The following is a 21,438-nucleotide window of genomic DNA, read 5'->3' on the forward strand; positions in this document are numbered from 1 at the left end:
TTTTTGGTATTACCCGTAATGAGAAATTATACAAGTTATCGCTCTATGCTGATGACTTGTTGTTATATATTTCTGATCCTGATAATTCTATTCCCGCTATTCTATCCTTGTTGGTTCAATTTGGTAGTTTTTCTGGTTACAAATTAAATTTGGATAAGAGTGAACTCTTCCCTTTAAATGCACAAACTTTACTGAATGACAGGATACCATTTAAAATTGTTACTGACAATTTTATTTATTTAGGTATAAAAATTACCAAGAAATATAAAGATTTATTCAGATTGAATTTTTTACCTATGCTTCATCAAATTCAACAACTTACTACTAGATGGTCTCCTTTATCCTTATCATTGTTTGGTCGGATCAATGCTGTTAAAATGATGATTTTACCGAAATTTTTATATTTATTTCAAGCCTTACCAATTTTTATTCCTAAGTCTTTTTTTGATAGCATTGATTCAAAAATTTCCTCATTTGTGTGGCAAAATAAAAACCCCAGATTAAGTAAAAGACAGTTACAGAAATCTAAAAAAGATGGTGGTTTAGCTTTACCCAATTTTAGATTTTACTATTGGGCGAATAATATTCGGAATTTATTATACTGGAAATTAGATTTAGATTTACCATTGTGCCCACAGTGGGTAAATTTAGAATGTAATGATACACAAGGATATTCTCTATTTTCTGTTCTTGGTTCTTCTCTCCCTGTTGATTTAGTTAAACTTAATAAACAGATATCTAACCCTATTGTCAAACATACATACGAATTTGGTTTCAATTTCGTAAATTTTTTACTCTAAAAAACTTCGTTCTTGATAGCCCTATCTTAATTTTTTCTTTAAACCTTCTTTAATAGATCAAGCTTTTAGCATATGGAAAAGGAAAGGTATAATATGTTTTCGTGATCTTTTTTCTGAAGGTAGTTTGATGTCTTTTGATCAACTTTCTAACAAATTTAAATTACCTAAATCTAATTTTTTTAGATATTTACAAATTAGAAACTTTTTGCATAAAGTTTTACCATCCTTTCCTAATTCAACTTTGATAGATTTTTCAGATATGATTTTTACTTTAAATCCCTGTCAGAAGAGATTAGTGGCTCTTATTTATAATATGATTATGAAAATACAACCAGAGGTATCGGGTAGAATTAAACAGGAATGGGAAAAAGAACTTCAATACAATATTTCAACGGAAAAATGGGAAAAAATTTTACAAATGGTTAATTCTTCTTCTATATGTGCTAAACATGCTTTAATACAATTTAAAATTGTACATAGAGCTCATATGTCTAAAGATAAGCTTGCTCGGTTTTATTCTCATGTTAACCCTCAATGTGACAGATGTCATTTAGATGTGGCTTCATTGACCCACATGTTTTGGTCATGTCCTACTTTACATAATTATTGGAAGGACATATTTGCTACCATTTCCTCAATTTGGAATATTGATTTACAACCTCATTTTATCACTGCAATTTTTGGTATACCAAATGAAGATGATAGTCGATTCTCCCCTTCAATTAGACGAATGATTGCCTTTGTAACATTAATGGCCAGGAGATCTATATTACAAAATTGGAAAGAAATAAATCCTCCTACCACATTTCAGTGGTTCTCTCAAACTATTTCTTGTTTAAGTTTAGAGAAAATTAGAAGTACTATTTTTGATTCATCAATTAAATTTGAAGAAACTTGGGGACCATTCATTCGACACTTTCATATGAATTAATTTGGCTTCTTCCGGACCTTTATTCTTATTATTCTTGTTCTGGTATGGAGTTCCGGAGTTTTTTGACACTATCATATACATATAAACTATTATTACTGCCCATGTTAGTTTAGTTTTTTTTCATTATTTTCTTAAATATACATTTTTTCTTGTATTTTATACTTTTTTTTCTTTTGATGATTATTTTTAATCTTTTTCATGTATAATCAATGTAGATTAGATTGATTATTGTACGATCTTTTTTCGCTGGTAGTTTAATAAGATATTTTTATCTTGTTACTAATTTAATTTCAAATCTATTGTATTCATAACCTATTTAATATAATATTATGTTTTTTTTATAAAAACTAATAAAAAGATTGAAAAAGAAAGGTAATCTCTCTAGAGTAGGTTACATGGTCAGTACAGCATTGTGGGCCGAATGGCCTGTAATGTGCTGTAGATTTCTGTTTCTATATTCTCTGTAAGAGAGGATCACTGATCCTCCAGGTTCGGGGGTTCAGCTCAGGGTAACAACCCTGACGGGTAAAACAATGTTGTTATGGAAACTGCAATGGAGAATCCTTCGACATCTGAGTGTGACGGTATTCCTGAGTCCCACTCGGGAATTGTATGACTGACAGCAGTGAAAACCGAGAGGAAGCTACTGACACGATGAAGGAAGCCCTGAATGCTGCCAGAGATGGAGGCCCTTCATTGCTGACTGAAATGGCAGCAGCGTCACGGACCGGGGGGAGGGAGAGAGAGAGCGAGGGAGGGGAGAGGGAGGGAGAGGGAGGGAGAGGGAGGGGAGAGGGAGGGGAGAGGGGAGGGAGAGAGGGAGGGGGAGGGGAGGGGGAGTGGAAGAGGGGGAGGGCGGAGAGTGGGAGGGGGGGGAGAGGGAGGGGAGAGGGAGAGAGACTCTTAGAGACTTGGATGATGTAAAAATGGAGGGCATGTGGGAGGCAAGGGGGAGAAATTGATCTTGGAGCAGGTTTAAGGGTCAGCACAACATTGTGGGCTGAAGGGCCTGTACAGTGCTGTTGTTCTATGTGCTAGTGCACATGACAATCACATCTATTTGACATGATCGTCCTGCAAAATATACTTGTACATTATGAATAAAATGAGCTTTCAGTGAGATGAAATGTGAAATGATTAGTGTAGTTTTACAACTCAATGCTTAAACATCGATCCTCACCTCCCACAGACAGATTTGTTAGAAGCACCGTTCGAAACTTGCCAACATTGAGCTCCACCCGGCACCAATACCGACCACCGTCACTCCGGTTCAGTCGCTCCACCATTATCGAGGCATCTCTCCGACTGAGGTTCCCCACGAATCCGAACCGCCCTCCTCCAGCCTCCTGTGTCGTTGTATCGCACCCGGAGGGGCCGGAACCGGGATATGTGCAGTTAAACACCAGTTTTTTAGCACCTGGTTCCACCCTGTACCAGATCACGGAGCCGTTCAGGGCGACATCAGGAGGTGGGTGGGTGAAAGTACACGGTAACACACCAGAGGCTCCTTCCACCGCAGAGACCACATCAGCACCGGACATTGTCCAACCAGAGATCGAATAGTCTGGGGACAGAGAGATAGTGAGAGTGTATGTGAGTGAGTGAATGAGAGAGTCAGAGAGAGAGATAGTGAATGAGTGTGAGAGAGTGAATGAGAGAGAGTGAGATAGAGAGAAACAGTGAAAGAGAGAGGAGGGAGAGAGAGAGGCAGTGATAGAGAGAGTGAGTGAGAAATTGAGTGAGAGAGAGAAATAGAGGACAATATTTGAACAACAATCTGCTGAAGGAATTCAGCCGGTCGAGCTGCATCTGTGGGTGTGAAAAGACGTTGAAGTCTTGGTTTGCATCGGGACTGTTAGAGGAATGTCGAATGGCCAGAGGGAAAGGGGAAGTGAAACTGGAATCTGAGGTGATTGATGGACAGAGGAGGGGTGAGAGAGGAGTCAGAGGTGATAGAGGAGGGGTGGGACAGGATACTGAGGTGATTGATAGATTGAGGAGGGTGGACAGGAGTATCAGGTGATTGAGGATTGAGGTGGGGTGAGACGGGTCTGAGGTGATTGAGGTGGGGTGTGAGGTTAAGGGCAGGTTGTGCTGGGTAGGGAGGGGAAGGGGGATGGGAGATGTGGTAAGTGGTGACAGATGGAGAAGAGGGAAGGAAAGGAGATTCAGATGGAGAGAGGTGATTGTAATCAGTTGTTTGAGGGAGGACCACCAAGGACTCACTCTCCAGCCTGATACTCTGAGATGAGAATGGGACCCACTGGGGGAGATGCGTCTGGCAGGTGGAACCGGGTCAAGCGTGGGGAAGGTGGGGAAAGTGGGTGAAAAATCTGGGAAACAGACATGGAGATTCACAAACCTGCCTGTCCAGGCAGACCCATTGTCTCTGCTTGCTCCTGCCCCACTGAACTCATTTCTGCCTATCTCGACTCTGTTTTATCTCCCCTTGTTCAAACCCTTCCCACCTATGTCCGTGATTCTTCCCATGCTTTACATCTCTTCAAAGATTTCAAGTTTCCTGGCCCCCACCACCTCATTTTCAACATGGACGTCCAGTCCCTATATACCTCTATCCCCCACCAGGAAGGTCTCCGAGCTCTCCGTTTCTTCCTGGATTCCAGACCCAGTCAGTCACCCTCTACCATCACTCTTCTCCGCCTTGCGGAATTAGTCGTCACGCTTAACAATTTCTCCTTGGCTCCTCCCACTTCCTCCAAACTAAAGGTGTAGCCATGGGCACCCGCATGGGTCCTAGCTATGCCTGCCTTTTTGTCGGCCATGTGGAGCAATCTATGTTCCAAGCCTACACCGGTATCTGTCCTCCTCTTTTCTTACGTTATATCGACGACTGCATCGGCGCTGCTTCCTGCACACATGCTGAGCTCGTCGACTTCATTAACTTCACCTCCAACTTTACAATAAATATACATAAAAGTTCAATTTGATAAGCAGTGCAAAGGTTTTGCTGTTGTCCGGGTGAGCCAAGGCCACGTGAGAAGCCAGTGAGATTGCATCCACTGTAGACCTGTTGTGGTGACGGGCAAATTGTCATGGGCCCAGGCTCTTCCTGAGGCAGGAGTGGATTCCAGCCAAGACCAACCTCTCAAGGCATTTCATGGCAGTAGATGTGAGTGCCACTGGGTGATGGTCGTTAAGGCAGCTCACCCTGCTCTGCCTGGGCACCGACCGGTCTGATGTTACCCTTTTGAAGCAGGTGGGGCCTCTGACTGCAGCAGTGAAGGATTGAAGATATCCTTCATCTTTCCCAACAGTTGATTGACACAGGCTTTCAGCGATCTTCCAGATACACCAGCAGGGCCTGACAACTACATGATCAGTAATGGATAGTCAGGACTGAGAACAGGCTGTGATCCATAGGAGGGTCCAGGCTGGGGGGTTTATATGTGCAATAATGGATACTCAGGAGTGGGCTACACGCTGCGGTTGGTGCTGTAGAGACCGGAGTGGGGGTTACGTCAGAATCAGAATCAGATTTAATATAGAAACAGTAGAATAGACAACGAGATTGCATCACTGTCGTATGTCATGAAATTTGTTGTTTTGCGGCAGCAGTTCAAGGCAATGTATAATAATAAAATCTATAAATTGCATATAAAATAAGGAAAGGAAATAAACAAGTTGGGCAAAAAGAGTGGAAAAATACTGAGGAAGAGCTCATGGATTCATTGACAATTCAGAAATCTGATGGCGGAGGGGAAGAAGCTGTTCCTGAGTCGGTGACTGTGTGTCTTCAGACTCCTGTTCCTCCTCCCTGATGGTGGCAATGAGAAGAGGGCATGTCCTGGGTGCTGGGTCCGTAATGATGGATGCCGCCTTTTTGAGGCGTTGCATTTTGAAGGTGTCCTGGGTGCTGGGGACACCAGTGCTCACGATGGAGCTGACTGAGTTTGTAACTTTCTGCTGGTCTTTCTGACCCTGAGCAGTGGCCCCACCAGACCAGACGGTGATGCAGCCAGTTAGAACGCTCCCCAGGTATCTCTGTAGAAATTTGCCAGTGTCTCTGGTGACAAACCAGTTCACCTCAGACTCTTATTGAAATATAGAGCGTTACAGGCTGGGGTCGAGTCAGGGTTTCGGGGGTTTGTCATTGTCGTCTGTTCCCTGGGGCCGATGGCTTTTACAATCCTGCCACTTCATTTTCAGATGGGGAAGTGATTGGAGAATCGGGGGCACCGGTTACGGAGAGGAGAGCTCTTGGAATTAGCTCGGAGTGACGGAACAGTTGCAGCATTCAGGAGGACATTCAGCCCATTGAGTTCATACTGGCCCTGTGTAAGAACAACCCAGCCAGTCCCTCTCCCCTCACCACCAGATTCTGGCATCTTTCACCTTCCTTTCCAGTCCTGGTGAAGGATCCCAGGCCAAAATATTGACTGTTTATTCCCCTCCATAGAAGCTGCCTGAGCTGCTGAGATCCTCCAGCATTTTGTGTGTTACTCACGTTGTGGTCGATCGTGATGTCAGAAGTTCATTTTTATTACCTGATAATGGGAAACAGAATGGCTCCGTGAACCTCAGGCACCTGGTGAGCCAGGGAGGCAACAACCGGGATTTCTCAGTAGCAGATGACCATAGATTTACTGTATTTAACACGAGAACATAGAACACAGAGCAGTAGAGCACAGGCACAGGCCCTTCGGCCCACAATGTTGTGCTAAACCAATTAAATTAGTGACCTACTAAACTAACCCCTCTGCCTACACAATGTCCATTTCAATGTCCAATGTCTGTTCATGTGCTGATCAAGATGTCTCTTAAAAGCCACTAATGTATCTGCCTGTAACACCTCCCCAGGCAGAGCATTCCAGTCACCCGGCACTGTCTGTGTAAAACATTTACCCCTCACATCCCCTCTAAACCCCTTTCACCTTCAACGCAGGCCTTTGGTGTTAGACATTTCAACCCTGGGAGGAAGATACTCTCTGTCTGCTCTCTCTGTGCCTCTCATAATCTTACAAACTCTATCAAATCTCCCCTCAGACTCCGTCGCTCCAGAGAAAACATATAGCACATGCCCTCTAATCCAGGCATCATCCTGGTGAACCTCGTCTGTACCCTCTCCAAAGCCTCAACATACCTCCTACAGTGGGGTGACCAGAACTGTACACAATACTCCAGATGTGGCCTAGCTAGAGTTTTATAAGGCTGTAACAAAACTTCATGACCTTAGCCTGGGTGGAGGAGGGGAAAGGACACTGAGAATAAGAATCAAGAGGTTATAGTCATTGAGGGGGGATCTCTTTGCAACCTGATAGGTAACCTGAATATTTATAGGCCTAGATAGAGTGGATGTGGAGAGGATCTTTCCTATAATCAGTTTGAATATTTATAGGCCGAGATAGAGTGGATGTGGAGAGGATTGTTCCTATAGTCGGTTCGAATATTGATAGGCCTAGGTAGAATGGATTTGGAGAACATCTTTCCTATAGTCATTTGGTGGAAGAACATCTCAGATTCCATCGGAGGGGGGGGGGGGGGGGCCTCCATCCTGACAGCATCAGCATCGATTTCTCCAAGTTGTGGTAATTTCTCCTCCCTTCTCCCTTCTCTCTGATACGCCCTCCTTTTCTCCTTACCTGCCTATCACCTCCCTCTGATTCCCCTTCTCCATCCTTTCCTCCCATGGTCTACTCTCCTATCCTATCAGATCCCTTCTTCTTCAGCACTTTACCTTTTCCACCTATCACCTCCTAGCTTCTTACTTCATTCCACTGCCCTACCCAGACACCCTCTCTCTCACCTGGTCTCTTCTCTCACCACCATCTTGTACTCCATCCCCTCCCCCCCACCTTTGAATATTGTCTTAGAACACAGAACATTGAAATTTACAGAACATTGCAGGTGCTTCGTAGCATAATGTTGTACCAACCATGGAAACCTGCTCTAAAAACGGCCTAGAGTTTCCCCAGCGCATAGTCCTCTATTTTTCTAAGCTCCACGTACCTACCTAAGGGGCTCTTAAAAGACCCTATTGTACACTTTCATCACCGCCACTGACAGTGCATTCCACGCACTCACCACTCTCTGTATGAAAAACTTACTCCTGACATCACCTCGGTACCTATTTCCAAGCACCTTCAAACTATTCCCCCTCATTTTAGCCATTTCAGCCCTGGGAAAAAGCCTCTGGGTATCAACATGATCAATGCCCCTCGTCATCTTATACACCCCTATCAGGTCACCTCTCATCCTCCGTCACTCCAAGGAGAAAAGGCCAAGATCACTCAACCTATTCTCATAAGGTATGCTCCCCAATCCAGGCAACATCCTCGTAAATCTCCTCTTCACACTCTCTATAGTATCCACATTCTTCCTGTAGTGAAGTGACCAGAACTAAGCACAGTACTCCAAGTAGGGTCTGACCAGGGTCTTATATCGTTGTAACATTACCTCATGGCTCTTGAACTCAATCCGACAACTGATAAATGCCAACACACCATATACCTTCTTAACAACACTGTCAACCTGTGCAGCAGCTTTGAGTGTCCTATGAACACAGACCCAATGATCTCTTTGATCCTCCACACTGCCAAGACTTACCATTAATACTATATTCTGCCATCATATTTGACCTAGCAAAATGAACCACTTCACACTTATCCAGGTTGAAGTCCATATGCCACTTCTCAGCCCAGTTCTGCATCCTATCAATTTCCCACTGTAGCCTCTGACAGCCCTCCACACTATCCAAAACACCTCCAATCTTTGTGTCATCAGCAAACTTTCTAACCCATCCTTCTACTTCTTCATCCAGGTCACTTAAAAATTACAAGGAGGACGGAAACCAGTACAGATCCTGGCGAAACTCCACAGTCCACCGACCTCCATGCAGAACATGGACCATCTACGTCACCCTTTGCCTTCTGTGGTCAAGCCAATTCTGGATCCACAAATCAAGGTCTCCTTGGATCCCATGCCTCCTTACTTTCCGAAGGAGCCTTGCATGAGGAACCTTATGGAATGCCCAAATGAAATCCATATTCACTACATCAGCTGATTTACCTTCATCCATGTGTTTTGTTACATCCTCAGGGACTTCAACCAGGCTCGTAAGGCACGACCTGCCCTTGACAAAGCCATGCTGATTATCCCTAATCAGATGATGTCTCTCCAAATACTCATAAATCCTGCCTTTCAGGATATTGTCCAGGAAATTGCCCACCACTGAAGTCAGACTCTCTGGTCCATACTTTCCTGGGTTATCTCTACTCCCTTTCTTGATCATGGGAACAACATTTGTAAACTTCCAATACTCTGGTACTTCTCCCATTCCTATCGATGATGCAACGATCATTGCAAGAGGCTCAGCAATCTCCTCCCTCACTTCCCACAGTAGCCTGGGGTATATCTCATCCAGTCCCAGTAAACTATCTAACTTTATGCTTTTCGAAAGGTCTGGCACATTCTCTCTCCTTGCACACGTTTCCACCATCGCACCTAATGGGTCCTATTCTCAAACGGGTCATCCTCGTGCTCTTCACATACTTGTAGAATGTTTAGGGTTTTCCTTAATCCTGCTCACCAAGACCTTCTCATGGCCCCTTCTGGCTCTCCTAATTCCATTCTTAAGCTCCTTCCTAGCAACCTTGGAATTTTCTAGAGCTCTAACAGTACCTAGTTTCTTGAACCTTTCGTACGCTTTTCTTTTCTGCTTAACTAGATTTTCCACATCCTTTGTACACCATGGTTCTTCAACCCTACCAACCTTTCCCTGCCTCAATGGAACATACCTATGCAGAACTCCATGCAAATCTTCCCTGAATATTTGACACATTTTGGCCGTGCATTTCATTGAGAACATCTCCTCCCAATTTATTCTCCTAAGTTCCTGTTTGTTACATACCCATAATGGTTTAAATGAACCAGCAGCAATAGACCACGCCTGTAGTCTGGTTTTGATGTTGAAACCACTATCTTTATTAGTATCTACTTAACATAGCAGCGTAAACAAGAATAATCAAAAGTTAACAGTGTTATGAGTATCCATATGTGTAAATATAACTCCCAAACTACTGAGCTCGGGGGGCGGGGGGGCTCCAGGCTTAAAATCGTGAGATGGTGAGGTATGAAAGTTCAGTTCATCCTCAGATTAAATGATGTGAGAGAGAGAGATTTGTAATCCAAGGTGAATGTCGAGAGAGGGCATTTATGTCGTATTCCACAAGTTCCATGGTGGTAAAACAAGATAACAATTGCCATAGGATTTATCCATTGTTATTCCAAATCCTTTTACAGATTATCACCAATAGTAGCTTATCACAAGGATAAGGGAACTACAAAGGGAACTACCACCCAGGCAAGGGTTAACACATAGGTAGATTCCACAAGATTGCCCCCATTCACACAACGTGACAGCCACTTATCAACGTGCTGGGTCAATGCACAACCCACCCTTGTGGGCACTCGGAAGTTCCAACCAGTGACCCCTTAGTCACTGGCTTCCTTCCCTTGTCCGACTCCAACTGCGACTGACTGTGTGTGAGTGAGTGTCCTTGCTTAAATCAAAACAAGCTGCAGAGTTGAATAGTTCCGCCCCTCTCTCTCTCTTAGTGAGAATCAAACAGGAGCTGAGAAAGCTGGTGGCTGACGTCACTCAGGCATTCTCTCTTAAAATGACAGTTCACGGCAAGATAGACCTAGGGGTTCATCACACTCCCTAACAGCATCATATTTCCCCCGACCCCAATTACGTGTTTTCCCAAATTGTCCGCTCCTATCCCTCTCCAGAGCTATGGTGAAGAAGACAGAGTTGTGCTCATTACCTCCAAAATGTTCTCCCACAGAGAGATCTGACACATGACCAGGTTCATTTCCCAATACCAGATCGAGTACAGCCTCTCCTCTCGTTGGCTTATCTACATATTGTGTCAGAAAGCCTTCCTGAACACACCTAACAAACTCCACCCCATTAAACCCCTCTCTCTAGGGAGATTCCAGTCAATAGTAGGACAGTTAAAATCACCAATCACAACAACCTTATTATTAGAATAATCTGTCTCCCTATCTGCTCCTCGGTATCCATGTTACTATTGCAGGGTCTATAAAAACACCCAGTAGAGTTATTACCCCTTTCTGTTTGTGACCTCCACCCACACTAACTCCGTAGACCATCCCTCCATGACTTCCTCCTTTTCTGCAGCCATGACACTATCCCTAATTAGCAATGTCATGCCCCCAGCTCTTTTGCCTCCCTCTCTGTTCTTTTAGAAACCTCTGAAGCCGGGTATAATCAGCAGCCATTCCTATTCCTGAGGCATCCAAGTCTCTGTAATGACCACAACGTCAATGTATTGATCCACGCTCTAAGTTAATCGGTCTTGTTTATGATACTCCTTGCATGAAAATAGACACATCTCAAACCAAAAGGCTGAGTGCAACTTCGCTCTAACATCTACCCATCCCTCCTCACAAACTCACTACTGTCTCTACTTGTGCTCCAACCTCCCCATCTTCTGCCTTTTCACTTCGGTTCCCACACCACTGCAAATCTCGTTTAAACCCTCCCCAAAAGCCTTAGCAAACTTCCCCGCAAGGATATTGGTCCCCCTCAGATTCAAGTGCAACCTGTCCTCTTTGTACAGGTCATACCTGCCCCAGAACAGGTCCCAAGGATCCAAAAATCCTTCAACCACACATTGATCCTCCATCTCATTCTATTCCTATACTCACTGTCATGTGGCACAGGCAGCAATCCCGAGATTACTATCTTCGAGGTCCTGCTTCCCAGCTGCCTTCCGATCTCCCTCTATTCTGTCTTTAGGACCTCCACCCTTTTTCTGCCTTTGTCGTTGGTACCAATATGTACCACGACCTCTGGCTGCTCACCCTCCCATTTCAGGATATTGTGGACTGCCCCCGTCCTTTCCAGCCCAAATCGATGACAGTACATTCCTCTCAGTAGTTGATGCCTGATCTGCTGAATTCCTCCAGCATTTCCTGTGTGTTACTCCACAGGGCACAGCTTCAGCTTAGAGGGACGTACCTTTAGAATGGAGATGAGGAGGGATGTCTTTAGCCAGAAGGCATTGAATCTGTGGAATTTATTGCCACAGAAGTTTGTGGAGGCTGTCATTGGGTGTACTTAATGCAGAGGTTGATAGGTTTTTGACTTCTAAAGGGATCAAAGGTTATATGGAGAAGGCAGGAAAATGGGGTGAAGAAGGATAATAAATCCTAAAATTGCGAGTTGCTACAGTGGTTACAGTGTACAGTGGTTACAGTTATGCTGTTACAGAACCAGCAACCTGGGTTCAATTCCCACAGTTGCCTGTATGGAATTTGATGAAAGGTCTTGTCTCAAAACCTCAACAATTTATTCCCCTCCATAGATTCTGCCTGACCTGCTGTTTCTCCAGCATTTTATGTGGCTCTGAATTTCCAGCATCTGCCAAATCTTTTCTGTTTGTGCTTTTGCATGGAGCCAGCCTGAGGTCAATGGGCAGAATGGCCTTTTAAAAGGGCTACAACCAGTGCTCAATGCCATCAAGCAGTAAAACCTCTTGCTTCAATGCACTTCAGTGGAACCTGTGACAGTTTTGCAAACAGCAATCCAATAGAGCACTCGATCAAAATGTCCATTATTGTCAGGTAGATTATTGAACTTGTAAAGCTTCTGGCAAGCAATAAACAAAAGCTGGAAATCTCGAGCAACAAACACAAAATTCTGGAGGAACTCGGCAAATCAGGCAGCACCTATGGAGAGGAATAAACTGTCAACATTTCAAGCTGAGATCCTAATGCAGTTCTTGCATCCTTTACAGATAGGGTAAATGCAAGCAGACTTTTTCCACTGAGGATGGGTGGGACTACAAACAGAGGTCACGGGTAGAGGGTGTAAGGTGAAAATTTTAAGAGGAACTCAGAAGGTGGTGAGACTGGAATGACTCTATCAACAACACGGCTTCATTGGGAGGTTGAGATGGGGGTCAAACTATGACCATGTCCAACAAGACAGAGTTACTTACATACCCAGAGCAGAACTGGCTAATATGAGAGGGTCTAATTTTAAGGTGACTGGTGAAAGTATAATGAGTAAGTTTTCGACAGAGAGTGGTGGGTGTGTGGAACATCCTGGTGGTCGTAGAGGCTGAGACATTAGGGACACTTAGATAGACACACTGATGGAAGAGAAATGGAGGGTTATGTGGGAGGGAAGGGTTAGATTGATCTTGGGGCAGGGTAAAAGATTGGAGCAACATTGAGAGCTGAAGGGACTGTACTGTGCTGGACCGTCCAGTGTTCTCTGCGTCCTTTTGGTATTCAATAGATGGCCACAAGTGTGAAGCAGAAAAAAAACCATTGTTACTCTGGATCCAATGAGGCACAAAAATACAATAAAATAAAGAGCCAATAATAATAACACAATAAATATAAATACTGTACATATGATAGTTTCTATACATAGATTGATATATAGATTGACAGATAGACTTTATGTCCATAAAGTGACTCCAGGCTCAGGAGTGTCTGTACTTCAGGTGACTGACAGGAAATGATAAAGTTGTTGTTCATATGGAACTTTATGTATATACAATCAATCCACATAAATAAGCTGTCTAATGTACTAATACTTATTGTGTTCTTTAGTATTATAAATTATTATGTTATTCTTATTCAACTTCAATATAATATCCCAACTCTGTACTCAATATGTCTTCACCAACATCTTGTACAACTACAACATCACACAACCCAGGACAACAGTGACCACTTGAGCACCCAGTCAGTACTCCCTCCTTCCACCGCCAGCGCACAGTGGCCGCGGTGTGCGCCGTCTACAACACGCAACGCAGTTACTCGCCCTGCTATTCCAGCAGCCACCACCTCTCCACATCAGGGTATCGGGTGGATGTGAACACCACCACCCGCAGGCTCCCCTCCCAAGTATATTCATTTACTGAGACACAATACAGAATAGGCCCCCTCCGGCCTTTTGAGCCGTGATGCCCAACAACCCGAGCCTAATCACGGGACAATTCACAATGATCAGTTAACCCACCAACCAGTAGATTGTGGGAGAAAACCAGAGCACCTGGAGGAAACCCATGAGGTCACAGTGAGTTCAGAGTTCAGAGTTCAATGTATATATAGATTATACAACCTTGTGATTTCTCTCCTTACAGGCAGCCACAGAACAAAGAAACCCAAAAGAACCCATCATTACTACAGTCCTGATTGATTAGTTACCGAAGCTGGGCCTCAGTACTTCTCTCTTCAACTGGATCCTCGAATTCCTAACCGGAATGTCACAATCTGTGCAGATTGCTAATAACATCTCCATCTCACTGACAATCAACACTGGTGCACCTCAAGGATGTGTTTTTAGCCACTGTTCTAGTCTCTCTACACCCATGACTGTATGTCTAGGCATAGCTCAAACACCATCTATAAATTTGCCGACAATACAATCATTGTTGGTAGATTCTCAGGTAGTGATGAGAGGGCGTACAGGAGTGAGATATGCCGATTAGTGGAGTGGTGTCGCACCAACAACCTTGCACTCAACGTCAGTAAGACCAAAGAGCTGACCGTGGACTTCAGAAGGGTAAGACGAGGGAACACAAACCAATCCTCATCAAGGGATCAGAAGTGGAGAGAGTGAGCAGTTTCAAATTCCAGGGTGTTTCAAAACATCGGAGGACCGAACCTGGTCCCAACATGTCGATGTGATTACAAAGAAGGTACGACAGCGGTTATATTTCACCAGGAGTTTGAGGAGATTTGGTATGTCACGTAAAAGGCTCGCCCATCTCTACAGACGTACGGTGGGGAGCATTCTGACTGGCTGCATCACCGCCTGGAATGGGGGGGTGGGGGGCTACAGCATAAGATGGAAGGAATCTGCAGAGAGCTGTAAAATTACTCGGCGCCATCGTGGGCTCGAGCCTCCGTAGTTTCCAACACATCTTCGAGGAGTGGTGCCTCAGAAAGGCAGCATCCATCATTAAGGACCCCCATCACCCAGGACATGCCCTGTTCTCATTGCTACCACCAGGCAGGAGGAACAGGAGCCTGAAGACACACACTCAGCGATTCCGGAACAGCTTCTTCCCTCTGCCATCCGATTTCTGAATGAACAATGAACCCTGAAAACTACCTCATTACTTTTTTACTTCTGTTTTGGTGCTATTATTTAACTACTTTATACACATATATACACTTACTGTGATTCAGTTTTTCTCTGTTATTAGGTATTGCATCGTTCTGCCGCCACAAAGTCAACAAGTTTCACAACATATGTCGGTGATAGTAAGCTTGATTCTGATTCTGAAGGCCGTCGAACAGCCAATGTGCAAAGGGGAAAGATCGTGAAAACAATAAAAATAAGCAAATAGCATTGAGAACTGAAGAACGTACAGAGAGCGGCGAGAATTGAACCTGGGTCACAGGGAACGTAAAGCATCACGCTAACCACCACACTACAGCTTCGCTCCAAATTCATCACCACCCAGGCTTGGAATTGTGCCCGGCCTTTAACTGGGATCAAACTTGGACGTCTCTTCCCAATAGTACTGGGGTTCATTGTCACCAGAAGGCAGTCCACCCCAGCACTCAGGGAAGGACAGGGTCCCAACGCCAACCCTCCACTGGCAGAACCAACGTCCAAATAGATCGCGCTGCACCACAAAGTAAAACGAGCCTTTAGGAGAGAGACAACGGGGAGACAGGGGACAATGGAAAACACCTACTGTATCCCCGGACTGAGACGGACAACAGGACGGTGCAGAGACAAACCCGGAGAGAGAGCATTTCCAGCGCTTCAGTGTGGAGTCCTCTCACACTTCAGTTCTTTCTTCATTCTCTCGCTGAAATACAGAAGCTGCTCGATTTGCTGCTTCACTTCCTCAAAAAAACATTTTCAGGAACTGTCGAACTTAGTTAGAAGTCTTTGGCACCCCAGCTATATATAGGTGTCTAAGACTTTTGCACGGAACTGTAGAATTTCCAGAGAATTCTGCAGGAGGCTGGATAGAAAGTCATAGAACAGTACAGCACAGGAAAAAACATTTCAGTCCACAAACTACTTAAATTCGTAATTAAATGTTTAACTAAACCAACTAACTGTTTCTGCTACACCAAGTCTATATCCCAAACCACAATTCATGCATCAGTCCAAGAGTCTCTTAAACGCCTCTACGGAATCTGTCTCCCCCCGCCCCCCCAACCCCGGCAGTGCGTTCTGCACACCCACCGCTCTCTCTGTAAAGATAAATTTGTCCCCACACCCCCTTTGAAATTACCCCCTCCCAGCTGAATCACACACCCTCTGGTATCAGACATTCTTCAGCCAGACAGTCGTGATTCTGTGAAATTCATCGCCACAGATGACTGTGGGAAGCCAAGTCACTGCGTATATTTGAAATGGAGTCTGATAGTTTCTTCATTAGGAAGTGTATCAAAGGTTACAGAGAGAGGGCAGGGACATGGGGTTGAAGGGGAAACTAAATCAGCCATAATGGAATGGTGGAACAGACTCGATGGACCGAATGGCCTAATTCTGCTCCTATATCTTGTGACCTTATGGTCCAATTCCAAGAGTGAACAGGGATAAGATACATGGATCTGGCAATTGCAATTAGTGGGTGGGGTCAAAGGGAAAGAGACCATAAAGTACTGGATTGGAGGGGGAGAGAACTGACCAGGAGGAAGAGGTCCTGCAGGTAACTGGACACAGGCGGAGTTAGTGTCCGGGGTTTCACCGAAGGCAGTGTGACCATCATCACGGGGGCACAGAGACTGCAGATGCTGGAAACAAAACACACTGCAGGAACCCCGGATTCAACATTCAACATTCAAATTGTTTCAGATCATTTCCAGCAGACAAGTGTAAAGGAGAATGAAATAATTGTTACTCGGGGTTCGAAGCAACTCAAAAAAACACTGAGATAAAGAACACAATAATACAAAAAGTACACAAAATAAGTATAAACACATAAGATAGTTTCTATGCACAGATCAATTGTGTGTCCTTAAAGTGACATGAGGCACAGGAGTGTGTGCACATAAGGTGACTGTCAGGAAATGATGAAGTTGTGGTGGTGGGGGTGTGGAGAGGGGAGGGATTGATCAGACTTGCTGCTTGGGCAAAGTAACTGTTTTTGAGTCTGGTGGTCCTGGTGTGGTGCTGATGGGAGTGGGACAAACAGACCATGAGCGAGGGGTGGGTGGGTGTGAGATCATTCATGGTGTTACCTGGCTCTTTATTGGCACATTTCTGTGTATATATGAGTTTGATGCTGGGTAGGCTGCTGCCAGCAATGCATTAGGCAGTTTTGACTACTCGTTGTAAAGGGTTAATGTTGTTATAGCTGAGGGTGGTAATACGGACAAGCTCCCACTACCTATTAAATGCTCCCAATGGCGTCTGCCTCAAAGAGCCCCTGACAGCCAAGTCCAGCTCCCGCCCTTCACGTGTGGCTCAGCTACTAAACCCAGAGGAACCATTTCTAATGACAGGAGAAGGGGCAAATGTGGGTTACAGACACTTTAAAACCAGTCGCTTAGGGCAGATGGCAGCTCATCTAGGAGAGGGAAAACTCTGATCTCAAATCCCCACCCCTTGTGACTGTATTCACTCATGAGGAAGGCCTCGGGAGTAAACCCCCAAGGTGAAATTCTGGAGCTGGAGTCCATCAGGCAGCCCTACGTTAAGTTCAACACTGACTGGCAACTCCTCGATGCAACTGGTGCCAAACTGTACCAGTCTCTGCCATTCCTTTGGGTTCATCAGATGCTTGGAGAGGGGGAACCACCCCCCTCTTAAATATACATAATGACTCGGCCTCCATAGCTGCCTACGGCAACAAACTCTACAGATTCACCACTCTCTGGCTAAAGAATTTCCTCCTCATCTCTATTCTAAAAGGATGCCCCTCTATTCTGAGGCTGTGTCCTCTGGTCTTAGACTCTCCACCATAGGAAACATCCTCTCCACATCTACTCTATCGAGGCCTTTCACCATTCGATAGGATTCAATGAGGTCACTCCTCATTCTAATGAATTCTGGTGAGTAAAGGCCCAGAGACATTAAACACTCTGAATGTGACAAGTCAATCGTTTTCATGAACCTCCTTTGAACCCTCTCCAGTTTCAGCACATCCTTTCTAAGATAAGGGGCCCAAAACTGCTTCCGATATTCAGAGGAACAAACAGAAGATTCTGTGGATGTGAACAGGACACCCAGATGCTATGTTGCCTCCCAGGTGCCAGAGTCAGGGGCATCACGGATTGCGTCCACAGCTTTATGCAGAGGGAGGGAGAGCAGCCAGACATTTTGATACATATTGGTACCAGTGACATCGGAAGGAAAAGCAAAGAGAGAATTTAGACAGCTCGGTAGAAAGCTGAGAAGCGGGACCTCCAGGGTAGTAATCTCTGGATTGCTGCCTGTGCCACGCGGCAGTGATGGTAGAAACAGGATGATTTGGTAGATCAATGTGTGGCTGAGAAGCTGGGGCAGGGGGCAGGGCTTTGGTTTTGGATTATTGGGATCCCTTCTGTGGGAGGTATGACACTGTTCAAAAGTGACGGGTTTCACCTGAACTCAAGGGAAACCAATATTCTCACGGGCAGGTTTGTTAGAGCTGTGGGGGAGAGTTTAAACTAATTTGGCAGGGGGACAGGATCTTGAGTTCAGGGACTCAGGATAGGATGGATGGTAAAAAAGCAAAGATTGGCCGTCACATGGGGCTCAGCTTCTAAACCCAGAGGAACTCAAGGGAAACCAATATTCTCTTGGGTAGGTTTGTTAGAGCTGTTGGGGAGAGTTTAAACTAATTTGGCAGGGGGATAGGAACTAGAGTTCAGGGACTCGGGATAGGATGGATGGTTGATGCAACATCAATAACTCTCGGAGACGGGAGGCAAAAGATAGGCTTTTATTAGCTGAAAATGTGACCACGACATCTTGGAGACTGAGGGAGGAGCAGTGCCTCCAATCACCTTTATACAGGGGTCTGTGGGAGGAGCCACAGGAGCAGTCAGCAGAGGGGTGTGTCCAGACAGGTATACTCATAGTTTACCACAATGGTAAAAAAGCAAAGATTGCTTGCAGTCAGACTGTCAGGAAGGGCAGGCAGCCATCAGGGTGAGTGTCAGTGCATTAGGGGTGCAGAATCAAAAAGGGTAGCAAATACAGTAGGCAGCCGTCAATCTCAGGGGATCATGGGTTTGTGCCTCTGGTGGACTGTGTCTTCTCCAGGGTGTAAGCCTGGGTGGGAAGATTTGAAGTTTCCCATTGAAGTTGAAGTGGGATGTTTCCCATGCAGCAGGTTCCCCATCTCCATGTCACTGATGGAGTCCAAGGGAAGGGCAAACACCGATACAGCCTGGCACCAGTGTCATCGCTGGGGTTGCCAGAGTGAAGTTGTAAACAACATCAAACTGCTTTAAGGACCCCGGCTACGGATTTCTTCCTCAGGGTTTACTCCCGAAGCCTTTCCTGTGAGTGGGTACGGCCACAAGTAATGAAGGCCTAAAATCAGAGTTCTCCTTTTCCTCGGCAGGCTGCTGTCCAAGGCTGATGAGCCCCACCTGTCTGAAAAGCAAATACAGTACTCAAAGTGTTATATCACAATGTACTGAGAATAAGAAATAAGGTGGATGATCTTGTAGCACAATTACAGATTGTCAGGTATGATGTTGTGTCCATCACTGAATCATGGCTGAATGATGATTGTAGTTGGGAGCTGAATGTCCAAGGTTACACGTTGTATCAGAGGGATATGAAGGTAGGCAGAGGGGGTGGTGTGAAACGACTGGTAAAGAATGGCATCAAATCAGTAGAAAGATTAGGGAACTGGAGCTGGAGCTGAATGAACTTCAGATCATTTGGGAGGCAGAGGCAGAAATAAACAGGAGTTACAGGGAGATCGTCACTCCTCCGAGTCAGGAGACAGGTAGCTGGGTGACTGTCAGGAGAGGGAAGGTTAGACAGAATGAGCAGAGCACCCCTGAGCCTGTTCTCCTCAATAATAAGTATACCATTTTGGATACTGTTGGTAGGGACGACCTACCAGGGACAAGTTGCAGTGGTTGCGTCTCTGGCACCGAGACTGGACCCTCAGCTCAGAAGGAAGGAGAGAAAAGAGGAGAGCTGTAGTGATAGGGGATTTGATAGTTAGGGGGACAGATAAGAGGTTCTTTGGGAGAGATTGAGAAACCTGGATGGTCTGTTGCCTCCCTGGTACCAGGGTCCGCGATATCTCAGAACGAGTTCTCAGTATTCTCAAAAGGGAGGGTGAGCATCTGGATGTCGTGGTCCATGTAGGGACCAATGATGTGGATAGGAAGAGTGAGGAAGTCCTGAAAGGTGACTTTACGGTGTGACGGGGTCCTGAATTGACCCTATGAACTATGCTCTTAAAAAGAGATAGAGGGAGGTGTCCAATGCAGAGACCTTTTTATTAAGAGAGAGAGAAGTGAAGAGTGCTTGGAAGATTGATGTTATGGTTTCTCGGCAGTTTGTTTTCATTTCCACAAGGACAGTGGCTGCTTGTACGTTCTGACAGAGAGAGAAGGGCAGAGCAGTTTGATGGACAGCTGGTGTTCAGCATGCTGAAATAAATACCAGGTCAGCTGCTGGACTCGGACACACACGGTTTTGGACACTGGATGAGCTTGTTGTGCCCACAGGAAGATGGGTTTTTGGAGGATCGATTCGGGGAAATCGATCAGTGGCTCTCGCAGTGCAGAAAAGCTGTGATAAAATATATAATATAATATAAATATAATATAAAATATATAATCATTGTTAACCAGTTTGATATATCTGCATTTATATCTCTGTATGGTGTAGTTACTAATAAATAGCTTTGGTTTGTAGCAGTACCAGACTCCACGGTGTTTCCTATTTCTGCTGGTTCTTTAACCCATCACGGGCTACGTGACAAGGGAGTTAGGCACCAAGTTAAAGGACAGGACCTCCAGGATAGCAATCTCAGGATTCCTACCAGTGCCACGTGCAGGCGGGTTTAGAAATAGTAAGATAGCGCAGATCAACACGTGGCTGAAGACATGGTGCAAGAGGGAGGGCTTCAGATTTATAGATATTGGGAAGTCTTCCAGAGAAGGTGGAACCTGTTCCAGCAGGATGGTTTACATCTGAACTGGAGGGTAACAAATATTCTTGCAGGTAGGTTCGTTAGAGAGGCTCCAGTGGATTTAAACTAAATATGAGGTGGGAGGGGAACCAGAGTGTAGGAACAGATGTTTGGGAGAAGGAAGAAAAAGAAGACAGTAAACTTCTTTGTACTGTAAGAGATAAACAGAGAGGAGGAGGTGGAGAATTTCTTAAATGCATTTATTTTAATACTAGGAGCATTGTAAGAAAGATGGATGAGCTTAGAGCATGGATTGATACCTAGAAATATGATGTTGTAGCTGTTAGTGAAACATGGTTGCAGTAGGAGGAGTGTGATTGGCAACTAAATATTCCAGGATTTCATTGCTTCAGGTGTGATAGAATCGGAGGGACAAGAGGGGGAGGTGTCGCATTGCTTGTCAGAGAGATTATTATACGGGGCGCTCTGGCAAGATAAATTAGAGGGCTCGTCTAGAGAGGCTATTTGGGTGGAATTGAGTAATGGGAAAGGTGCAGTAACACTCATAGGGGTGTATTATAAACCTAATGGGGAGCAAGAATTGGAGGAGCAAATTTGTAAGGAGATAGCAGATACTTGTAAT

At 45.0% G+C, this 21,438-nt stretch overlaps 1 protein-coding gene across 1 annotated transcript in view; it reads right to left on the reverse strand.

The window, feature by feature from the left end:
- The window catches only part of LOC132396282 (uncharacterized), a 31,024-nt gene extending 15,483 nt beyond the window's left edge, over positions 1–15,541 (reverse strand). Inside the window, exons 1-2 of the mRNA XM_059973806.1 lie at positions 15,490–15,541; positions 2,912–3,295 (exon numbers count right to left, since the gene is read on the reverse strand). Of these exons, the coding sequence (XP_059829789.1) occupies positions 2,912–3,272 (361 nt within the window). The 5' untranslated portion in view covers positions 3,273–3,295; positions 15,490–15,541. The remainder of the gene's footprint in view (positions 1–2,911; positions 3,296–15,489) is intronic.
- Positions 15,542–21,438: the final 5,897 nt, after the last annotated feature.

The sequence above is a fragment of the Hypanus sabinus genome, chromosome 7 (genome assembly GCF_030144855.1).
Source record: "Hypanus sabinus isolate sHypSab1 chromosome 7, sHypSab1.hap1, whole genome shotgun sequence".
NCBI classification, from domain to species: domain Eukaryota; kingdom Metazoa; phylum Chordata; class Chondrichthyes; order Myliobatiformes; family Dasyatidae; genus Hypanus; species Hypanus sabinus.